The 23328-nt window shown below is 44.2% G+C and overlaps 1 protein-coding gene across 1 annotated transcript; it reads right to left on the minus strand.

The window, feature by feature from the left end:
• Positions 1–667: 667 nt before the first annotated feature.
• Positions 668–23023, minus strand: LOC311136908 (endosome/lysosome-associated apoptosis and autophagy regulator family member 2-like). The gene is made up of 22 exons (XM_084171223.1): positions 22712–23023; positions 17007–17127; positions 8501–8690; positions 8252–8399; positions 7997–8086; positions 7613–7718; positions 7378–7530; positions 7114–7202; positions 6720–6900; positions 6429–6557; positions 6027–6117; positions 4739–4826; positions 4419–4556; positions 3982–4245; positions 3658–3831; positions 3380–3566; positions 3188–3284; positions 2922–3023; positions 2379–2505; positions 2072–2250; positions 1793–1967; positions 668–1639 (listed from the first exon to the last, which is right to left on the minus strand). The coding sequence occupies exons 1-22, from the start codon at positions 22802–22804 to the stop codon at positions 1571–1573; spliced, it is 2991 nt and encodes a 996-aa protein (XP_084027349.1). The 5' UTR covers positions 22805–23023; the 3' UTR covers positions 668–1570.
• Positions 23024–23328: the final 305 nt, after the last annotated feature.

Raw genomic sequence — 23328 nt, forward strand, 5'->3', positions numbered from 1 at the left:
TCAGATTGTGTGTGAGCTGTGTTCAACTCAAAGCAGTGGCATTCTGTAAAAATCATATGAGGTATAAATCTAGTCCCTTTTAAAAATACTACTGTATTAGTTAGCTTGACCAACAGATGTCAGGGATTGTAATGTGTACATATGGGAATAGGCTAGGAAAGTGACTGGTCATTCACTAGCAATGTAGAACATTACAACAAAACAGTGAAGTTAACAGTCAGTCTTTTACCATTATAAGTGTCAATGCTAATGGTACCAACTCTGTCCAAAGGTGTCTTTAATAATGTTATCAAAGTATCTGTTCGCTTTCACAGCGTATTCTCACCTGGAATGGGTCAGTGATCGCCAGATTCCCAAGAGAACAACCCAGAACATTCTGGAGTCAAGGTAGAAGTTGCTCCTATAACCACATATCTAGGATCAGATTAACCTATTCTCAATCCTAACCTTATCCATTAGAGGATGACAACGTATCTGGATCAGTGGTTAGATCTGGGGTCAATGTGAACCTTGACCTCTTTGGACTGGCCAATCACAAAGCAATAGAGCTCATGATACGTGCAATAACGAGGACATGATGACATCATAATAAACAATAACAAATGATACGCCTGTCTTGTCTGCTGGCTTCTTGTGTGTAGGATTTTCATCGGAAGCAAAGGACAGATTGAAAGTGTACACAAATACAATATAGTTTATTTCACTTTAAATAACAGAAAGGCAGTCAGCATCATATTGTATCATTACATGGATAATGTAACATCACCACTCCTGATTGGACTAAGAGAGGCTGAAGGACACTCCACCATCACCATGGTAACCCAAAGCCTACAGACAGAACAAATGGGTAACGGGTGGTGCAGGTCAGACTAAGATGAGACTGTACTAGGGTGTGTGTGTGTGTGTGTGTGTGTGTGTGTGTGTGTGTTGGGTATTTAGGGCTATGTGTGCACTTCTGTAGATCTCAAAGGATTGGACACGTGCCAACATGCATAAATCCCACCCAGCCTTTCAGAGGGCACTTTGGAACACCATGTCTTTCCTCTTATCCAGATTATTGAGAAAGAGCCTAAGGGTTGATGTGAGGTTGGTCTCAGAGGACAAATCACCTGAGGGAAAACAACATGGCCCCCAAAGCTACCTGACAACAGAGTGACGGAAAAAAACAGCACAAAAAACATCCCACATAAAAGGTCCTCTTTTTTTACCTAAGCAGACCCGACACACCACACATATACCCCACCATACACACCCTTTAAAAATCACACCGCCCATATGCCAGCAATCCACCCATACACACCCTTCCAGGGATAAGGCCAGATGGGTATAATGTCCTTTCACATGTGTTTGTGTCGGTGAGCATGCATTCTGGGTGTGTGTACTCTGCATGTGTCTATGTATGTTCTGGGTGTGTGTGTGTGTGTGTGTGTGTGTGTGTGTGTGTGTGTGTGTGTGTGTGTGTGTGTGTGTGCGTGTGTGTGTATTAAGGGTTCAAACCCTCAACATGGGAGATATGTTGAAGAAGTCTCTCTGGGGGTTGGTCTCTCTCCTTGTTCTCTTTCATCTTTCTTCACCCCCACACCAATCCGTTTGACTGTGAGGAGTTCAACTGGACATTTTCATAGCTTCTTCTGTTTCCCTGTGGATGAAATACACAGACACACATTAGTCCATGGGAGAAACAGATTCTGCACACACACACACACACACACACCATGCGTGCACACACACCCACACATGTAGGTAATGTAGTTTGATTTCTGCATAGCTGCATAGTGGATCTGACTCTTACCCTAGATGCGATGGCTTTGAGTTTGCGTATCAGGGATGTTTTTTTGGAGTAGACCACCTCGTCCTCCATCTCTCCCTCGTTCTCCTCTCCCTCCATCACGGCACAGCTGTCCGCCCCCGGCAGTTCACACTCCTTATTGGACGACATCACCAGCTTCGAGTACTTAAACTCCAGCCTACCAGAGTCAGGGGTAGGCGGGACTTAGAAAAATCACCAATCTTCAGTACTACTCTAGTACTTCTTCCAAACATATGTATGTAAGAATGAATGAATTCCTACCTCTTGTTCTTCTTCCAGAAATAGCAGGTGATGGAGAAGAGGAGTGCGGCGGTGAAGGCTCCTATAGTCGCCCCCATCTTTACCAAGAAGTCCATGCTCTCACATGGCCAGGTCTTCATCGCTGGGAGGGACACCCCTCCTACACACCGCTTTGGCTCAGTCCACACATACAGAGTGTCCTGGGGAGAGGGACACAGTGAACATGTGTGAGTGTGTAATGCTATGAAAGAGAACATTTTTCTAAAGGATTCAGAGTGAGAGCAGATAGCAGCTCCCTGCAGGGTATCGATTAGTAACACACACACACCTGTAGTCCTCCCTTGCAGGCTCCCTCTATCTGGTGGTAGTCTGTGGATGTGCACTGAGGACACGCCCCCAAGCTCTCCCACAGGAAGTGGAAGGTACAGCCATCACACGTCCCCGCCGGACACTGACTACAACAGAGAAACATACTGTCACTGTTACTACAATGTACTAATCTAACCTTTACGTTATAAGGACAGTTTCAATTAGATGTAATCTGATCAAATCTGAGTGATAAATCCATGTGTGTTCTCAGCTTCCCGTATTCCCCCAGCATGCAGCATGAAGCTCCATCACACAGAGTTAGATAACTAGCTGCCTTGTAGTAAAAGCAAACAGCTTCTTACTAATTTAACAGTCACAAGAGGATGCAGAGTTTCTGTGAATTCAGCTTGCAGTTCATTTCGAGCTTGGACTTTTTTTGAAGTCTCTCCCTTTACTAGTAATCTCCTTTGAGGCTGCAGTTTCTGAGCAAGACAGAAAGAGGAAAAGAGACAGAAAGAGAGAGAGGGGCAAGAAGAGAGGAAAGGAGGCAGATAGACAGTACCTGGGTACTGTGAGTTCTCCTTGTGTGCTTCTATCCGGGTTACAGCGAAGCGTCACCACCACATTACGACCTTTATCACATGACGAGGTCACCTCCAGAGAACTATCCAATAGAAACACAACATTTGGTGAAAAAACAACAGGGTACTACTGATTAAGAGCAACTAAAAACTACCCCAAACCTTTAGTTGAGCCCCAAAAACACTATTCACAGAAGTAGTTATGATTTAGAATTTGTGTTTTAGGATGTAGAAAACATAAAGCTACCGGTAGAAGAAGTTGACGTCAGGGACTTTGTTGGTGGTCTGTGGGAACAGGTCTGGTCTTGCCTTGACTCCATCCAGAGTCAAGGCCACTGTCGCTCCTACACACATCCATCAATAAATTAATGCCTACTATACACCAGCGCCAACGATCGGCATCAGGTTACAAGGAAAATGTGTGTGTGTGTGTACTCACCCAGGAAGGTGTCTGCTAGGCTGATGGACTGAGAGGATAGTGCTGTGTGGAAGCCCTGCCCACTGGAGGGGATAATGGTTGATTGACAGACTAAAGTCTCCACCGCATTGGCTGGTTCCCCTGTGTCTTTCTGAGAATCGGCGCTGGATAGGTCAGTCACGTTGTCTGTACACACAGCCCTTCTACCCTGAGAATTTGAAGCTCAATTCAGCATCACAATGTAATTGTAGGTTGCAAATATTGTTAATCAGTGTGTGTGTGCGTGTGTGTGCGTGTACCTCTCCTCCACAGAGGCTGATGTTGAAGATGTGGTAGTATTTGGTTCCTTTGGAGGTAAAACTGGGTCCGTTCATTAACGTTCCAACAGAGCCCAGAGAACTGTAGTCAAAACTCAGAGACACGTTGTTCTCAGAGTAGGAGAACACACAGTCACTGTAGCACATGCTGTGCTCCTGTAAAAACACAAACATTCAGTTGTGCCCTGGGGGAATCAACAATGGACACACACTTTTATTGACCAACCTTGACACACACAAACACACGCTTGCTGTGACACAGATATCAACAAAACACTCATAACACACACACACACACACACACACCTTGTTACTCTTGCTGGAAGGTCCACAGGGTTTGCAGGCCTCTGGCCCCAGGGTGCTGTGTGAGGTAAGGTGTGTGTTGGGGGGGCACTCGGTGCACTGGCTGGTGTGTGTGTGTATGTAGTGTCCTGGAGGGCAGGGCACACACAGCGAGCCGGAGGGCTGGGAGAGGAGGGCACAGGCCCGACACTTTGACGACACACCGTCTACAGCATTACTCACTGAGATGGAGTAGATACGTGCCACGTTGTTCACATTCTGACGCACCTGGGGGAGGGGGGGGGGGGGATTTGGAGAGAGAGAGAGAGAGAAAAAGAAAGATGAAAGTAGGAAGAGTGAGAAAATGCACTACTAGTATATGATTGTGTCTGTATACATTAGTGCAGTATCCAATTTTGTATACAGTGTGTGTGTGCGAGCCTGCGCGTGTGTGTACTTACGTCAGAGGCCTGGTTGGTCCTCTGGAAGGCCCAGGTGTATGACATAGATGCGTTCTTGGTCATGATGTGTGTGTAGGACTGTCTGACCTTACTGCCCTCCCATGACGCCACCACCCTCGTACTCTTCCTGTTTACATCCTACACAGAGTGATGTAATTTCCTTTACACAGTTCAAAAGTAGTGTGCACATCTCCAACTATTTCCCAGATGCCAATTACAAAAGTCATTAAAGGAATAGAAATACCCACACACTTTTCTAGATGCTCTCGTATACTTTTTGCATTGAGTGTGGATTTTTCTTTATCCTGTGTTGTTCTCACCATCATAAAGTACAGCTCACAGTCAGCTGAACACACCATCTCAAACTCAAAGCTGATACGGCCAAACTCTGTCCCTGATGTAGGAGGCCTGAGGACACGGACACACACACACACACATTAAGAGAGAGATAGAAGGAGAGGGGAAGAGAGAGAGCGAGGGACAGAGTAGTGTTGCACAGTATACCGGTGCCACGGTAATATCACGATACCAAAACGTCATCATACTTATGATAACAACATTTTAGGATACAGTAGTACCGTTTCATATGATACTACCAAATTATTCAGACCTACCAATTTAAAGAACTTGCTGGCGCCTGTTATAAAATGTTTATAAAGCCAGTAAAAATAAATTCAGTAAAACATTTTAAGCAACAGCGCCGGTCCAGTAACGTCCACTTCACTTTCACACGCATATTACATGTGGCAGCTGTAATCAGCCAGCCACATCCCCTACCAGCCATCGCATTCAGGTTCTCTGCGTCCACTCTTCTATTGCTCCAGCAGTTTTAAAAATATAATTTAGCCATGATGGCGAGTGGGGATGCAGTCGCTGATGAGTCAACTGTTGTTAAATTTGTACATTTGATACATTGGAACAGTGCACAGAGCGAGCAAAGTTATAACCAAGAGCACAGGCCAGTCTCAGTAGACTTTGGAAGTTCGCTGTCACGCAGCATGCTTGCAGCTTTACAGAAAAGAAAACAGCTCGTCTCTAGGCCAAACCATTAAAAAAATATGATCCATATTACCGGAGCTACCTTTCGATCACATTTTATATAATTTCACAAACCTTGTCGCGGTCCATTTTAAACTAATCCCAGGGCGTTAATTATTGGTTTGATAAATTATTGGTTTGTGTTAACTGAAGAGTAAGATGGTTTCATGCAGTGTTTTCCCCTTACTTCCACAATGACATGCAGATCATTATGCATTTATATTATTTCCTCCCATTCTTCCAGCCAAATCACAGGTAAGCCTTTGCAAATCAGCCATTCTATGCAGTATTCTATTATACAGTGAACAGTGTGAAGTTAAATTCAATGTGTTACATTGCGTAGAAGTGCGAATATTAGTGACAGGTTTTTGAGTAGTACATGCACAGAACGTTTAGAAAACAGGAACAAGCGTCCGGGGAACGAGGCGAACAAGACGCTAAGCCATTCAGAATTATTTTTCCTGTGGTATCGTGATATTACTTGGTATCGTGATACTTGGCCTGGTATCATTAGTAAAATGTTGGTATCGTGACAATAAGACAGAGACAGATTGAGATGATTGGACTCACTTGAAACCAGGTACATGGAGGTTGAGGATGAGGTAGTCGTTATCAGAGCCCCCTGCTCCACTGCGGATATGATCCCCCGCCACCTCCCAACCTGACGGAGAGACACGTCAGAACACACACACACACACACGACACGCACACATACCAGGGTCTTCCCTGACTATTTAACTCAAATGTGGCCTGTGGCCCCTCTATGCATTATGCGAAAGTGCCTAAGGCAGGGGTACACAACCCTCCTCCTGGAGAGCTACCCTCTCTTTATTCTCATCCTGCTGTAATAGCCAGCCTACCTAGCAGTTTTCCAGAAGGAGGGTTGGCCACCCCATAGCCTAAGGGGAACATGTCAAAAACAGCAAAGCGCAACAACACCCTCTAGGCCTCAGAGAGAGCAGCTGCACCCACCGTTCATGCCGTCACACTTGGAGTTTCCCACATTGAAGCAGGATGTCTTCATGCTTGCTGGAAGGACGTTCCACCACTTGTACTGATAACCTACAGCAGGCTCAGTACCAGCAGGACACGACTCACATGCTGGGAGAGAGGTAGAGAATCGTAAAAGAAGAGGGAGAGAAATAGAGATCATAACGTAGGAAAGCAAACGTAAATAAAAACCAGATCCCATTAGGCAATACAGAAAGAGGAGGACAAGAGAGATAGAAGAGGACATGGGAGAAAGGGGTATTTTGTCGTCACCTTTGACCCCATCAGAGAATGTCCCGGGGGGGCAGGGAGAGCAGGTAGCTGTGTCATTGTTATAGAAACCGGGGTTGCAGGGGGGGCAGGCCTCACGGTCACCAGAGGGGGGCAGTGTTTCAGCCCCGGGCACGCCCACCAGACAGATCTGAGGCTCCACCCACCTGTAGGTCACCTGCGTCTGAAACCACACACACAGAGACAACATGGAGGATGACGAAACTGTAACCATACAGAGAGCCAACATGGAGGACAGACAGTGAATTGTAGGGATACCGGAGCTAGAATGGCTAACCCATCCATGGGCACTTGTGTAGATCAAAAAGGATTAAATAGGTGTAAGCAATCGGGCGATAATGGATGTGGTATTGGGAGGGTGAGTTGGTTTTCTCACCTTGCCCTCAAGGTCACATGGGGTGTGGATCTGAAAGTAATCCTTCTTGGAGCATGGTGGTCTCGCTTTGCACTCAGCTGACCCCTCCGCTGGAAGAGAGGGGGGGGGGGGGGTGCAGTGAAAGAGGGAGAGATGTTTAAAAGATAAAGAACCGTAATATAACCAATAAGCTGTTCAAACTCATGTTTTAACTCTAAAAACAGAAGTTGTGTATAGGTGTCTGCACCTAGACTTGTCAGCATGCTTATATTTGTGTGAGCCTACGTGCATAGAGTGTGGTGGTGTTGCAGGGGGTACAGGAGCTGGCTCCGTGGCCAGAGTGGGTGTCTCTGGGACAGGGCTGACATGAGGAAGAGCCTGGGGTTTGACTGAACGTCCCTGGTTTACACGGGAAACACTCAGATGCATACGCCACTCCTAAAGAGAGAAAATAACACTTAAGGACAGAGGGGAACTGACATGAACAACTACAATAATGACAAACACACGGTGGTCCTACCCTCTATGTGGACGTTCTTCAGCAGAACAGGTTTGACTACTTTAGCTCCCATCAGGACCCCTGCTGTCCTCCAGTACAAGATGTTAGTGCCAGAATTCAGATTCACCTTGAACACACACAGTAGAGACCTGGGTTTAGAATGCCCATCTACACAGATACGAGCTGAAAGCATCCCAATACTTGACACTAGAGGGTGCTGTAGCCTCAGAGGCTGTCTAACCCTTTAGACCTTAGACACACATGATTCAATGAATCAAGGGCTTGGTGATTAGTTGACTAGTGAAATCAGATGCGCTAATGCTGGGCTAAAACAAAAGCTTGCACTCAATTTGGGTCTTGAGGACCATGACTTAGAACTTAATTACAAACAAACACAGCTCTTACAGTGTGTTTGGCCCACTCCCCGTGACTGGTGAGCTTGAGCCACTTCTTATCGGCAGTCTGGTCCATCTCCTGACACTGGTCATTCTGGACCTGCCAACCAATCAGAACATCAAACAATCAATCAATATATAAAATAGTTAATATCACTTCAGCATATTTATAGCGCTACTTGGTCAAGAAGGTACTGCAGAGAAGAATTTACTCTCACTAACTAGAAGATATCATAGAAATGAGAGAATGAAGTAGAAGACTCACAAAGAACACGAAGAAGAGGTTACCGTCTGGGTACTGGTAGTCAAAGGAGACTGATCCCGGTTTCTTCAGATGGACAGCATAGATCAGAGAGACAGTACACTCATCTCTGTTAGACTCCAGGTAACTACCCTGGGGGAACCACGACGAACTGGACACACACACAGCAGAGATTCATGAGATGTATGTGAGAACTGCAACGACACTATGATTTAAAAATCATAACAAGCTAAACCCCTCCTCTTCCCACACCTGTTGCAGGCAGTGCTGTCGTCTCCATGGGGACCATTGTCGAGGTAAGTTGCTAGGGAGCTGAACCCGGTGGGGATGGTTTCCCAGTCATCAAAGCGAATGCCGCTGCCCAGAGAGTAGGTACCTGCTGCACACTGAGTACACTCCTGAGCAGACATCTCCAGAAACTCCCCCGCCTCACAGGAAAATGCTGGGGGAAAGAGAAGGGGAGAAAGAGCAAAGGAAACATTACTGGGTGCACAACTAAGTGGGCACCTCCATAAGGCTAGAGGGAGTTCCGACTATAGTTCTTACACCTGTCCATTTCTCTTACTTCCATAAGGGGGAGTGAACCAGTGGACATTTCATGGAAAAGATAAGAGAAGTATACTACCAGTGGTGACCTGTCATTCAGGGCAGAGCCTGACCTGTTTAGCTATCATTCATTCATTCATTCATACATTCATACATTCATACATTCATACATTCATACATACATACATACATACATACATACATACATACATACATACGTGTGTGTGTATGTATATATATATACAGTGGGGGAAAAAAGTATTTAGTCAGCCACCAATTGTGCAAGTTCTCCCACTTAAAAAGATGAGAGAGGCCTGTAATTTTCATCATAGGTACACGTCAACTATGACAGACAAAATTATTTTAAAAAATCCAGAAAATCACATTGTAGGATTTTTAATGAATTTATTTGCTAATTATGGTGGAAAATAAGTATTTGGTCAATAACAAAAGTGTCTAAATACTTTGTTATATACCCTTTGTTGGCAATGACACAGGTCAAACGTTTTCTGTAAGTCTTCACCAGGTTTTCACACACTGTTGCTGGTATTTTGGCCCATTCCTCCATGCAGATCTCCTCTAGAGCAGTGATGTTTTGGGGCTGTCGCTGGGCAACACGGACTTTCAACTCCCTCCAAAGATTTTCTATGGGGTTGAGATCTGGAGACTGGCTAGGCCACTCCAGGACCTTGAAATGATTCTTACGAAGCCACTCCTTCGTTGCCCGGGCGGTGTGTTTGGGATCATTGTCATGCTGAAAGACCCAGCCACGTTTCATCTTCAATGCCCTTGCTGATGGAAGAAGGTTTTCACTCAAAATCTCACGATACATGGCCCCATTCATTCTTTCCTTTACACGGATCAGTCGTCCTGGTCCCTTTGCAGAAAAACAGCCCCATAGCATGATGTTTCCACCCCCATGCTTCACAGTAGGTATAGTGTTCTTTGGATGCAACTCAGCATTCTTTGTCCTCCAAACACAACGAGTTGAGTTTTTACCAAAAAGTTCTATTTTGGTTTCATCTGACCATATGACATTCTCCCAATCCTCTTCTGGATCATCCAAATGCACTCTAGCAAACTTCAGACGGGCCTGGACATGTACTGGCTTAAGCAGGGGGACACGTCCTGCACTGCAGGATTTGAGTCCCTGGCGGCGTAGTGTGTTACTGATGGTAGGCTTTGTTACTTTGGTCCCAGCTCTCTGCAGGTCATTCACTAGGTCCCCCCGTGTGGTTCTGGGATTTTTGCTCACCGTTCTTGTGATCATTTTGACCCCACGGGGTGAGAACTTGCGTGGAGCCCCAGATCGAGGGAGATTATCAGTGGTCTTGTATGTCTTCCATTTCCTAATAATTGCTCCCACAGTTGATTTCTTCAAACCAAGCTGCTTACCTATTGCAGATTCAGTCTTCCCAGCCTGGTGCAGGTCTACAATTTTGTTTCTGGTGTCCTTTGACAGCTCTTTGGTCTTGGCCATAGTGGAGTTTGGAGTGTGACTGTTTGAGGTTGTGGACAGGTGTCTTTTATACTGATAACAAGTTCAAACAGGTGCCATTAATACAGGTAACGAGTGGAGGACAGAGGAGCCTCTTAAAGAAGAAGTTACAGTTCTGTGAGAGCCAGAAATCTTGCTTGTTTGTAGGTGACCAAATACTTATTTTCCACCATAATTTGCAAATAAATTCATTAAAAATCCTACAATGTGATTTTCTGGATTTTTTTTTCTCAATTTGTCTGTCATCGTTGATGTGTACCTATGATAAATTACAGGCCTCTCTCATCTTTTTAAGTGGGAGAACTTGCACAATTGGTGGCTGACTAAATACTTTTTTCCCCCACTGTATATATATATACACAGTGAGGGAAAAAAGTATTTGATCCCCTGCTGATTTTGTAAGTTTGCCCACTGACAAAGAAATGATCAGTCTGTAATTTTAATGGTAGGTTTATTTGAACAGTGAGAGACAGAATAACAACAAATAAATCCAGAAAAATGCATGTCAAAATGTTATAAATTGATTTGCATTTTAATGAGGGAAATAAGTATTTGACCCCCCTCTCAATCAGAAAGGTTTCTGGCTCCCAGGTGTCTTTTATACAGGTAACAAACTGAGATTAGGAGCACACTCTTAAAGGGAGTGCTCCTAATCTCAGTTTGTTACCTGTATAAAAGGCACCTGTCCACAGAAGCAATCAATCAGATTCCAAACTCTCCTCCATGGCCAAGACCAAATAGCACTCCAAGGATGTCAGGGACAAGATTGTAGACCTACACAAGGCTGGAATGGGCTACAAGACCATCGCCAAGCAGCTTGGTGAGAAGGTGACAACAGTTGGTGCAAGTATTCGCAAATGGACGAAACACAAAATAACTGTCAATCTCCCTCGGCCTGGGGCTCCATGCAAGATCTCACCTTGTGGAGTTGCAATGATCATGAGAAAGGTGAGGAATCAGCCCAGAACTACACGGGAGGATCTTGTCAATGATCTCAAGGCAGCTGGGACCATAGTCACCAAGAAAACAACTGGTAACACACTACGCCGTGAAGGACTGAAATCCTGCAGCGCCCGCAAGGTCCCCCTGCTCAAGAAAGCACATATACAGGGCCGTCTGAAGTTTGCCAATGAACATCTGAATGATTCAGAGGAGAACTGGGTGAAAGTGTTGTGGTCAGATGAGACCAAAATTGAGCTCTTTGGCATCAACTCAACTCGCCGTGTTTGGAGGAGGAGGAATGCTGCCTATGACCCCAAGAACACCATCCCCACCGTCAAACACGGAGGTGGAAACATTATGCTTTGGGGGTGTTTTTTTGCTAAGGGGACAGGACAACTTCGTCGCATCAAAGGGACGATGGACGGGGCCATGTACCGTCAAATCTTGGGTGAGAACCTCCTTCCCTCAGCCAGGGCATTGAAAATGGGTCGTGGATGGGTATTCCAGCATGACAATGACCCAAAACACACGGCCAAAGCAACAAAGGAGTGGCTCAAGAAGAAGCACATTAAGGTCCTGGAGTGGCCTAGCCAGTCTTCAGACCTTAATCCCATAGAAAATCTGTGGAGGGAGCTGAAGGTTTGAGTTGCCAAACGTCAGGCTCGAAACCTTAATGACTTGGAGAAGATCTGCAAAGAGGAGTGGGACAAAATCCCTCCTGAGATGTGTGCAAACCTGGTGGCCAACTACAAGAAACATCTGACCTCTGTGATTGCCAACAAGGGTTTTGCCACCAAGTACCAAGTCATGTTTTGCAGAGGGGTCAAATACTTATTTCCCTCATTAAAATGCAAATCAATTCATAACATTTTTGACATGCGTTTTTCTGGATTTTTTTGTTGTTATTCTGTCTCTCACTGTTCAAATAAACCTACCATTAAAATTATAGACTGATCATGTCTTTGTCAGTGGGCAAACGTTCAAAATCAGCAGGGGATCAAATACTTTTTCCCCTCACTGTATTTCCCACCATAAAGCATGGAGGAGGTGGTGTTATGGTGTGGGGGTGCTTTGCTGGTGACACTGTCTGTGATTTATTTAGAATTCAAGGCACACTTATCCAGCATTGGCTACCACAGTATTCTGCAGTGATACGCCATCCCATCTGGTTTGGGCTTAGTGGGACTATCATTTGTTTTTCAACACGACAATGACCCAACATACATCCAGGCTGTGTAAGGGCTATTTGACCAAGAAGGAGAGTGATGGAGTGCTGCATCAGATGGTCTGGCCTCCACAATCGCCCGACCTCAACCCAATTGAGATGGTTTGGGATGAGTTGAATGGCAGAGTGAAGGAAAAGCAGCCAACAAGTGCTCAGTATATCTGGGAAATCCTTCAAGACTGTTGGAAAAGCATTCCAGGTGAAGCTGGTTGAGAGAATGCCAAGAGTGTGCAAAGCTGTCATCAAGGCAAAGGGTGGCTATTTGAATATATTTTGATTTGTTTAACACTTTTTTGGTTACTACATGATTCCATATGTGTTATTTCATAGTTTTGATGTCTTCACTATTATTCTACAATGTAGAAAATAGTAAAAAATAAAGAAAAACTCTTGAATGAGTAGGTGTGTCCAAACTTTTGACTGGTACTGTATATTTTATTTTGGCATTAATACGTGTCACATTAAAGTTTGCAAACAATGTAAAAAACTAATAATAATTAAGTTAATAAAGCTGCATACAAACATGGTCTCTTTTTTGCTTTCTTGAGTAAGGCTAGCTCTGTGCTTTCTGTGGTGGTGGGGCAGCCAGTGAAAAATACAGAGCGTAGGGGTTGGTCATTTTCTCTAGTTGCGCCGTGATTGGCTCAGTGTTCTGTCACTCATGGGGAGAGCAAGAAAATTCAAGCCCCTTGGGTGCTGTCATAGAGTTACATTAGAAGTGCCCATCCAAGAATGCTCAAGGTCATTTGTCACAGATAAAATGACGTAAAATGACGTTATATCTACTGTAGCTTTGATTGGACTGATCATGTCAACATCATACTTTCAAAATAGCTAGTAAGCTAGACAAGCAGTCATCATTAATCACGTCGACAATCTACTGGCAAATCCTTTTCAATCCTTGTCATATGAAGAGAAATTATAGTTAAAACGTAGCGGTGCTCATCGGCCATTGGACATAAACATTACACAGTAAGTTGGAAATCACAAATTCAACCATGAGTGGTTTGGAAGGAATCAGTGGCTAACTGCAACCGTTGCAAAGCAATCACTAGCCTGCTATTCAGCGGAGTGGGTGTGTGGTCCAAGTCTGGGTTCAAGGTTCTATTTTCCAAGCTTAAAAAGGATAAACATTCAACACCATCGGCCAGAAATGGCCAAATACATTGCCCATGCTGTCAATCCAGCATGACTTCTGCCGCGTTCAAAACAACTGGAAACTCTGAACTGGGAAATATCAGACTTCAGTGAGTTCAAGACAACTGGGAACTCAGGCCTCTTTTTTTGTTGTTGGGGTTCCCAGTTGTCTTGAAAACTTGAACAGGAAGGTGGCGCGGCAGTCCTTGTGGGCAAATTTTGACGTCAAAGTCTGGCATTCTCTGACAATGTTTGATGACAAAATTTGCCCACAAGGACCGCCGCACCACCTTCCTGTTCAAGTGAGGACAGCACAACAAGGTCCAGAAATGTATTGTATGCTGCTGCGTAAATGATGTAATATGCCAGGGAGATATGTATACTGTAGCTAAGAATGTAATACTAAGTGTATGTTGTGTAGGAAGCTAGTAGCCCATGTAGCCCATGTGGCTGACCCTAATAATTTGTTCCCTTTCCCCCTCACAACTTAGCCTACTGTTCTGACTTGGTGGTGCTCAGAACAGCCTATAGCCTGTTTTAGAGAAATGTAATCATCGAATATTGTAAGATTTTATATGCCCCCTTTATCTGTCCTACGGTTCTGACTTGGTGTACAGCGTGAATACTGTAAGAATGAATTCTGTCGCTGTACATTTCAAAACTGCTGAACAAATAGCTATATTGTCTACGTCCGTCCTAGCTCGCTCATTAATGTCTTAATCAAAATTACGGATTGCCTCTTATCCGCTCGTCGTCCCCTTATGCCATAGTTTGTACATCTCATTTGTCAGTAGAACCACATTTGTTTAAGCAAGTCAGCCATCAGCTATGTTTTTTTTTTAAGGCAGTAAATGAGGCAGAATGAACTGTTTCGCTGCCAGACAAGGCTCCACTGATAGCCAGGTGTAGCTGTGGTAAGGACTCATTCCAATGTGCTGAAAAGAAAGCTTTGCTGTTGGGACAGCTTTATGTAGGCCCTAACAGTTTGTGGGCACCATTTGTCACCGTTATAGCGCAATTAATGTATTGTTTAGTGTTGTGTAGTGGCTTTGCTGGCATGCATTTAAAAAAATGGATGTTTGCCCCACCAAGATTTACATGCTAAAATCGCCACTGTATACCACCGTTTGGAAGTGTGTCAGAGAGAGAGAGGGGACGTATCAGAGCTTGTTAGAGGTCAGGGATGGTGCAAAACAGGAAATCATAGGCATCATGTCAATAACATTGTATTGGCAAAAAAAAAATGGTAGACCTTCTGTTTACAACAAAGGTAGGGGGAGTAACAGGGTCCATAATTGGGCTGGATACAGCTCAGAGATGTACAACAGCCCTCGGCTGGCTCCCCTGTAACCACGGAAACAAACCTACTAATCCCCACATCCTGGTGAAAAGGGCTGTGTGGGTGGGGATGGGGGTGCGTGCGTTGGCGAGGTTGTACAAAGTAGGGGTGTGACGTTTAAACGAAATTGGGATCGTTAAAATCCCTAATTTCATCAAAACTACCACTAACAGGTCGCGATCATTATCATAAAGAGAAAAAATTAAAATAAAAATAAAAATAACGCAACAATGCTATAACATTAGTAGGGGGGAGATGAAATGCAAGCTTTGCAAGGTGGAATTGAGCTACAGTGGCAGTACAGATGCAATACTGAAAAAGGAAGCACCATGAGACCCAACCCCTTGCTGGTGTAACAGTTGTTAAAGTACTTTGTGAATTTCACCAGGTTAATATATTAATATAGCATGTTGATTTGTTATTATGCATGCCTGCATCCTGGGAATAGGGGAGTGTGTACTTACGTTTTGCCCTGCGTGCTCGTGCTCAAATAATTTTTATGCACTATGAGAGGTAGGCACGCTTTTTCTGTCGTCTTCAGAAAAGTTTGATTCCTTTAAGCACAAAGTCATACACACAGTGTTATGTTCATGAATAATGTTGTATATTTAGAGTTTACTCATAAGTGGATGGTATTGTTAAGATGCAATTGTAATTGTACTTTTTAGGATGATATTAACATTTTGAATTCAACATGGGGTTACTAGCTAGCTAAGGTATTGTATGTGCGAACGATGGCTAGCTCCTCGACTGATCCCAGTCCTTTGTATTGTGTGTCTATGTTGTAGAAAGAGGCGACAATGGGCAGAACATATTTGTGATCTACAAATGTTTTGTCTTTTCTTTTGGATGCAGAGAGAATTCTGATTCATTAGAACAAACTGATCTCCGAAGTCCACGTCTATACTCCCAATCAATCACACACAATGCAGAGCTACAGCAGTGCAGTACAGCACCGGTTACACTGGCAGCAGTGCGATAAGGGACGGACTGAGAAAATCATAACGCTGATTACAGAAATTATTGCAGTTGCTATGCAGCCATTGTCAATGGTAGAGGATGTCGGCTTCAATGTTGCCCTAATGGCATGTCTAGAAACAAACTACAAGAAGCCATGTCAAAAAACGTGATGGCCCGGATGGAGAAATTATTGCTCTGAAAGTACAAAGCGCGAGCTCTCAAACACCATACGTGGCGTTAACAACAGATTGTTGGACATCTATGAACACGCTGTCATACATCACTGCAACGAGCCATCATATTGATGAGAAGTGAGAACATGGAGGAGGAGAGCAGATAATCGTTGCTGAGTGGGTGGGGGGCAGCAGCAAGGTCTGGTAGGGGTTTCCACTAGATAGCACAGCCACAAAGTCAACATTTGCTATATCGCAAAAATGTATGAATAGAAAAACTAGCTTTTTGGTCTTAAACATAACCAAAACAAATTACAAATTCATCCAACAAGTTTGTACAGTCACAAGCTTGATGTAGTCATTGCGCGCTAGGAATACTAAACTTTTGACTAAATGTAATACACTAAGGGAATTTGTCCAAATACTTATGACACCTTCAAATGGGGGGACTAGATGCATAAAGTGCTTTCATTTCTCAACGTTAAAACAGATATGTTTGAACAAATAAAAAGGTGACATTTTGTACTGTCGCCTCATAAAACATTTGATCTCAAATCCAAAATGCTGGAGTAAAGAGCCAAATTAAAAGTTTTAGCTTAACTGTCCAAATAAATATGTAGGGGAGTGTATGTCAATAAAACCTTATCCACAGACATGCATCAGTTAGAGATATTTAGGGAAGCAAAGTCAGCCTCAAGACCCCCGTGAACATTCATAAGTAAACATAGTGAGACCTGTGTGTGTGTGTGTGTGTGTGTGTGTGTGTATGATGCTCTGAGGTTATTGGCCTGTTGTTCAAGCATGAAGCCAGCTCTGCCCTGTGCTATGACTGGAGCAGTGCCAAAGAGTCAATCAGGTCGTTGTGGAATACTGGAGGAAATTCCAACCAGCTGATAAGAGGGTGTGAGAAACATCTCTGACACACACACAGTACTTACTGCACTCTGTCCCTCGTACAGGCTCGGGCAGTCCAATGCAGGATCCATGGCTCTGAGGGATTGCTACTCTCCATCGCGACCCTGTACTGTCACACTCTGTATATTCATAGTAGTAGTCTGTCTGCAACACAAGAGAGCATGGATACGCAGTGAGGGAGAGAAAGAGAGAGGGGTTGAGTGTGTGTGTCTTTGAACAGTATGTGAGAAACAGTGAGATATACAGAGAAAAGACAGACATGGGGACAGAGAGAGGTCAGTAAACACCAAGACCACCAAAGGCCCTGAATTCTCTCTCTTCACCCCCATTCCATCACTATGGATACAGGAAACTAAGACACAGCACACAGTGTGTAAGTGGATGAGATAGAAGTTGTCCCTAAAAACTGATCCTAGGTCAGTATAATGGAGAAGGTAGAAGTTGTCCCTAATCACTGACAACTGTATGTCCAGGCATTGGAATTTGATGGTTCAGTCTTGCTAAAGGTTCTGAGGATTTAAGGTTTTTGAGTTCAAGGTTTGCAATTGTCACTGTGAGAACATTGTTGAAGTGTTATCTCACACACACAAACATGCTGTGGAGTATGTGGTTCACCATTATGGTTAGGGAAATTGTAGAGAGAGCATGACTCATTTAATCACTATTCTGACCAAAATGCCCCTTGATTTTGCCAAACCAATAATTGCCAAACCATTGAGTGAAATACAACATGCTTTTTGCCATGTCTAAGGAATGTTGACCTTTTAGAAGGACACACACACGTGTCTGGTCACTGTGCTGATGGGGTCATGTTGTGGGCCTCATGGACATGACACATGGCAGATATATGAAGTTGTAGAATCATACCTAGGCTTTACAGTAACACCATTGTTTCATCCTCAAAACTGACGCTATTTGTATCCAACAGCAGTACTGGTTTGATGCAAATGAATGAATGCCACATGCACACCAGGTTTCACGATATTGATTTCAAATAATGTATTGACTTATTTATTACCACCTTTCTTAAACTCTCCCCTTCCCCCTCTCTTTCTCTCAGGAATAACTGATAGCTATGTATCACTGAGATTCATTTCAATCAATAATCAGGCCATAAACTTTAATTATCTATTCCTCCATACATTAACTCAACAGAAGTATATATTTTGCATACCTGTCATGTGTTACCTGATAGGAGAAGAAGTCTGTTCCAGGACAAATCTGAACTGATAATGATCTATACCTCAAGCACTGATATATCAGGTTTTTCTCTTATATGGTGTCATTCTAAAGACATTCCACTAGACCAGGGACTGCCAACCCTTCTTCTGCAGAGCTACTGGGTGTGCAGGCTTTTGCTCCAGCCCTGCTCCAACACTCCTTATTCTAAGCATCTGCTCATCAGGACATTGATTAGCAGAATCAGATGTGTTCTAAAGGGCAAGGCGAGAGCAAATGCACGCATATTCAGTGGCTCCAGGAGGATGATTGCCCCTAGACTCTACGAATCTGAGAGTGGAAGACTCCTCTCTCGTCTCTATCATGTAGGCTTACTTTTTGTGAACAGTCCAATCACAAGACTATTGAATAAACTTCATTTGAAAGTATTTTACCTGTTGTCTGCTGATTTTGTCCTTATGAAGGAGGTAATCTGAGACAAAATATCCACAGGGAAGTGTTATTAGCCCTACTTTGAGTACGTTGGTCTGTTTTTATTTTCAATACTGATGCAATTTGCACGTGACAAACACTTGCACAATATGGCCGAGCCTAACCGAACCACAGCTGATTGCGAGGAAACATGCGTCGGTCGACTACGTTCGGCTATTGTTGATATATTGTGCATCACGTGCAATGCGTGAAGAGACTGAAAATAAAAGTGACAGAACCTACTGGCGCTGCAAAAAGTTGGGTAAACAACCCTTCACAAGGTTTTCACACACTGTTGCTGGTATTTTGGCCCATTCCTCCATGCAGATCTCCTCTAGAGCAGTGATGTTTTGGGGCTGTCGCTGGGCAACACGGACTTTCAACTCCCTCCAAAGATTGTCTATGGGGTTGAGATCTGGAGACTGGCTAGGCCACTCCAGGACCTTGAAATGCTTCTTACGAAGCCACTCCTTCGTTGCCCGGGCGGTGTGTTTGGGATCATTGTCATGCTGAAAGACCCAGCCACGTTTCATCTTCAATGCCCTTGCTGATGGAAGGAGGTTTTCACTCAAAATCTCACGATACATGGCCCCATTCATTCTTTCCTTTACGCGGATCAGTCGTCCTGGTCCCTTTGCAGAAAAACAGCCCCAAAGCATGATGTTTCCACCCCCATGCTTCACAGTAGGTATGGTGTTCTTTGGATGCAACTCAGCATTCTTTGTCCTCCAAACACGACGAGTTGAGTTTCTACCAAAAAGTTCTATTTTGGTTTCATCTGACCATATGACATTCTCCCAATCCTCTTCTGGATCATCCAAATGCACTCTAGCAAACTTCAGACGGGCCTGGACATGTACTGGCTTAAGCAGGGGGACACGTCTGGCACTGCAGGATTTGAGTCCCTGGCGGCGTAGTGTGTTACTGATGGTAGGCTTTGTTACTTTGGTCCCAGCTCTCTGCAGGTCATTCACTAGGTCCCCCCGTGTGGTTCTGGGATTTTTGCTCACCGTTCTTGTGATCATTTTGACCCCACGGGGTGAGATCTTGCGTGGAGCCCCAGATCGAGGGAGATTATCAGTGGTCTTGTATGTCTTCCATTTCCTAATAATTGCTCCCACAGTTGATTTCTTCAAACCAAGCTGCTTACCTATTGCAGATTCAGACTTCCCAGCCTGGTGCAGGTCTACAATTTTGTTTCTGGTGTCCTTTGACAGCTCTTTGGTCTTGGCCATAGTGGAGTTTGGAGTGTGACTGTTTGAGGTTGTGGACAGGTGTCTTTTATACTGATAACAAGTTCAAACAGGTGCCATTAATACAGGTAACGAGTGGAGGACAGAGGAGCCTCTTAAAGAAGAAGTTACAGGTCTGTGAGAGCCAGAAATCTTGCTTGTTTGTAGGTGACCAAATACTTATTTTCCACCATAACTTGCAAATAAATTCATTAAAAATCCTACAATGTGATTTTCTGGATTTTTCCCCCCTCACATAGCCTGCTGGGTAACGTAGTCTTCATGTTTTTAACACATAACACATCTTCCTTCCTTTAAAAGAAAACTACTTTTTCTCTGTAATTAAACATTTGTTTACTCAACCTGCAAAACATGCAATTTTCAATAACACACATTTCTTTCCCCTTTTCTCTTTCTCAACTAAATGCAGTTTCTGTCCAAAAATACTCTATTGTGGCTCTATTTCTTTTCACATAAACAGAAACATCCAATCCAGGTGCCCCTTTTTAAAAGATTTTTTAAAAGCAATTCTCAATAAGCCTTTCAGGGGCTCTGGCAGTCATTTTTGGTCATTCTGCTGAAGTGCTTCCTGAAGCAGTTGGACAGTGTTCATTGTCAGTCAGGGTGTTCTGACTGAATTGTCCATTGGTAAAGGCATTTGACGCTACAGCAGTATCCTCCTGATGATCCTCAGTACCTTGAGTGAATGGCTGAAGCCTTAGATGCACTCTGTTTTGTCTCAGTTGTGATCCATGCTCTGTTTGGATCTCATAGGATCGCGGTGCAACTTCTCTCTGCACGCACCCAGGTTCCTGTAGTGATGTCTCGGAGTCGTGTATGATCTCCAGGTTTCAGTTCAGTTAAGTGTCTTGCACCTTTATAATGTCACTGTTTTTGTTTGTCTTTCTGTTTTTCCTTTGTGAGTTTGACGTTGTGAGCACCTCTGGGTGTTAGCAAGTCCTCATGGATGGTAGGTTGGTTCTGATGCGACGTCCCATCAACATTTGTGCAGGTGAAAGTCCATTCTGCAGCGGTGCGCTGCGGTAGATCATCATACTTTTAGGAAGTCCTCCTTTCCATCATGTGCCTTTTTCATCAGATCTTTGAACATTTTGACTGAACTTTCTGCTAAGCCGTTGGACCTTGGGTAGTTGGGGCCGGAGGTGTTGTGTCGGAATCCCCAGTCGTTAGCGAATGATCGGAATTCAGAACTGCGGGCCATTGTCCGAGTACAGTTCAGACGCAACCCCATGTCTTGCAAAGACTGATTTCAGGTAGGTGATTACAGCTTTGCTGGAGGTAGTTGGCAGTGTTGCTACTTCAGGGTAGTTTGAGTAGTAGTCGGTAACAACAATGTGACATTTGCCATTGCAGTCAAAAAGGTCAACTCCAACTTTGTAGTAGGGTTGGTTGGGTACTGGATGAGGCATTAGTGGTTCTGCTTGCTGCTTTGGCCTGTAGGCGCTCCATGTTGTTGATGGCTGATGTTTTCCTCGGGTCTGGTTTGACTCCATCCTCTGAAAGTACGTCTCCCACGAAGGTAAGTGTTTTCACACCAAACTCGCATTTGTCCTTGTTTAGTTTCAGGTTGACTTTCCGTGTCAGGTCCAGCACTTGTCTCACTCCCGCGTCATGTTCTTCTTTTGTGGACCCCCAGACGATGATGTCGTCCATCATGGTCTCTACTCCTGGAATGTGCTCTAAGATCATGTGAATTGTCTTGAGGTAGACCTCTGGCGCTGAGAGAATCCCATATGGTAGACGAAGAAATCTGTACCTGCCCTCAGGTGTGTTGAATGTGCATAGCCTTGAGCTTGCATCATCTAGCTTCATTTGCCAGAATCCTGATGAGGCATCAAGCTTACTGAACCACTTTGCTCCAGCAAACTGCGACATTATCTCTTCTCTGGTTGGCAACTTGAAATGCTCTCGCTTGATAGCTTTGTTGAGATCTCTCGGGTCTAGACATATCCTGAGATCGCCGTTCTTTTTCACCACAATAACCAGTGAGCTTACCCAATCTGTAGGTTCATCCATTTTTGTGATGACGTCCATCTTTTCCATGCATCCAAGTTCCTCCTTGAGGCGTTGGTTGAACTACTTTTAATAAACTGATACTTCAGCTAGCAATCTCCTTGTGTCACCATGCAAGGCATACTTCACTGGTGAGTCACTGTGACTGGACAGTAAATTGGAGTTTGTGTCCTTCTGAATGTAACATAAGCCAGCCATGTGCTATGGCTCAGAGGTGATGAGTGGAGAGAGCGAGAGAGACGGCGGGAAGGAAAGGCAGCTCCATGCAGGAAACTGATAAGACAAAGTCTCCCCTGAGTGTTGAGACAACACAACCCAGAACACTGCGCACACACACACACCTCTGAAGCCCTTCACCTAACTCAGTCACACATTGCCCTAAGCAGTGCAAGTGTCCTAAGCAACAATTCCACAGAAATCCTACAGGACTACCTGAATGTATGACTGACTGGTGTTTGGAGAAACAGGATGAGTAATTAGTTGTCAAGGAGTGCATCTCCCTCTCTCTAAGCGGTGTGTGTGATTTATATTTAGATAAACATATGGATCTGACCGGAAGTGCAGCGTCATCACTTCATAATCGTATTAGTAATGGTCTGTGGAATAATAACTGTTTAGCATTCATGTTATTCTACACAGTAGAACCCTGACTCACACTCCTCTTCTGACTCTCTATTTGAATGGATAAACTGGTAAATAACACAATCCTGTGTTTTCCACTAACATGCATGTACTATTATTAGCCTACAGAAAATACAGCTACTAAAAATAACTCCGACAACATACATCGGCGTCCTGCCAGTGGATCTCACCTCTGTGCATGGATGTGGTCCCTTCGCCCCGAATGCCTGCCGAAGAGAGAGGAGGAGAGCGGTACCAGCGATAAACCAAGACTGGGAAGGCATAATAGGAATCAGGGAACAGAGCGATGTCAAACAGCTAAATAGGCTAGATTACAGTCATAAAGCAAAGGCCTGATAAACGTTATGCGTGTTTGATATCGCAAATGAATAAAATGCTGTCCGAGTCACGTCTAGGTTGAAGTGGGTTTCCTTTCTCTCTACCTGCGACCGATGGGTTTGAGATTCTGGTTGTATGTTTGCAATTTGCATCTACCGGTGTTTGACTCGACGGTGACGTCGGTGGTCTGATAAGGGCAGGCTTGAGAGGAGTCGTTGTTACGATAAAACCGCGTTCATGACATGTCGGAAATACGAGCTTCCGAATGGGGAAAATCTATTGAATGGCCCTCCAACTCGTAATTAAAAATGGGGAAACTCTGGTTTCCTCGTGCTGCGACATTTTAATTTGTTTAACTGTAGGCTACTTTTCTCGTTTATGGTTGACGCAGCTTGTTGATAGCACGTGAATGCACACAACTCGTTCTCCAGGTTTATTATTCAAATTTTCTGAGTTTCCGATGTGTCAT

This window comes from Coregonus lavaretus, assembly GCF_964263955.1.
Source record: "Coregonus lavaretus genome assembly, chromosome: 11".
NCBI lineage: Eukaryota > Metazoa > Chordata > Actinopteri > Salmoniformes > Salmonidae > Coregonus > Coregonus lavaretus.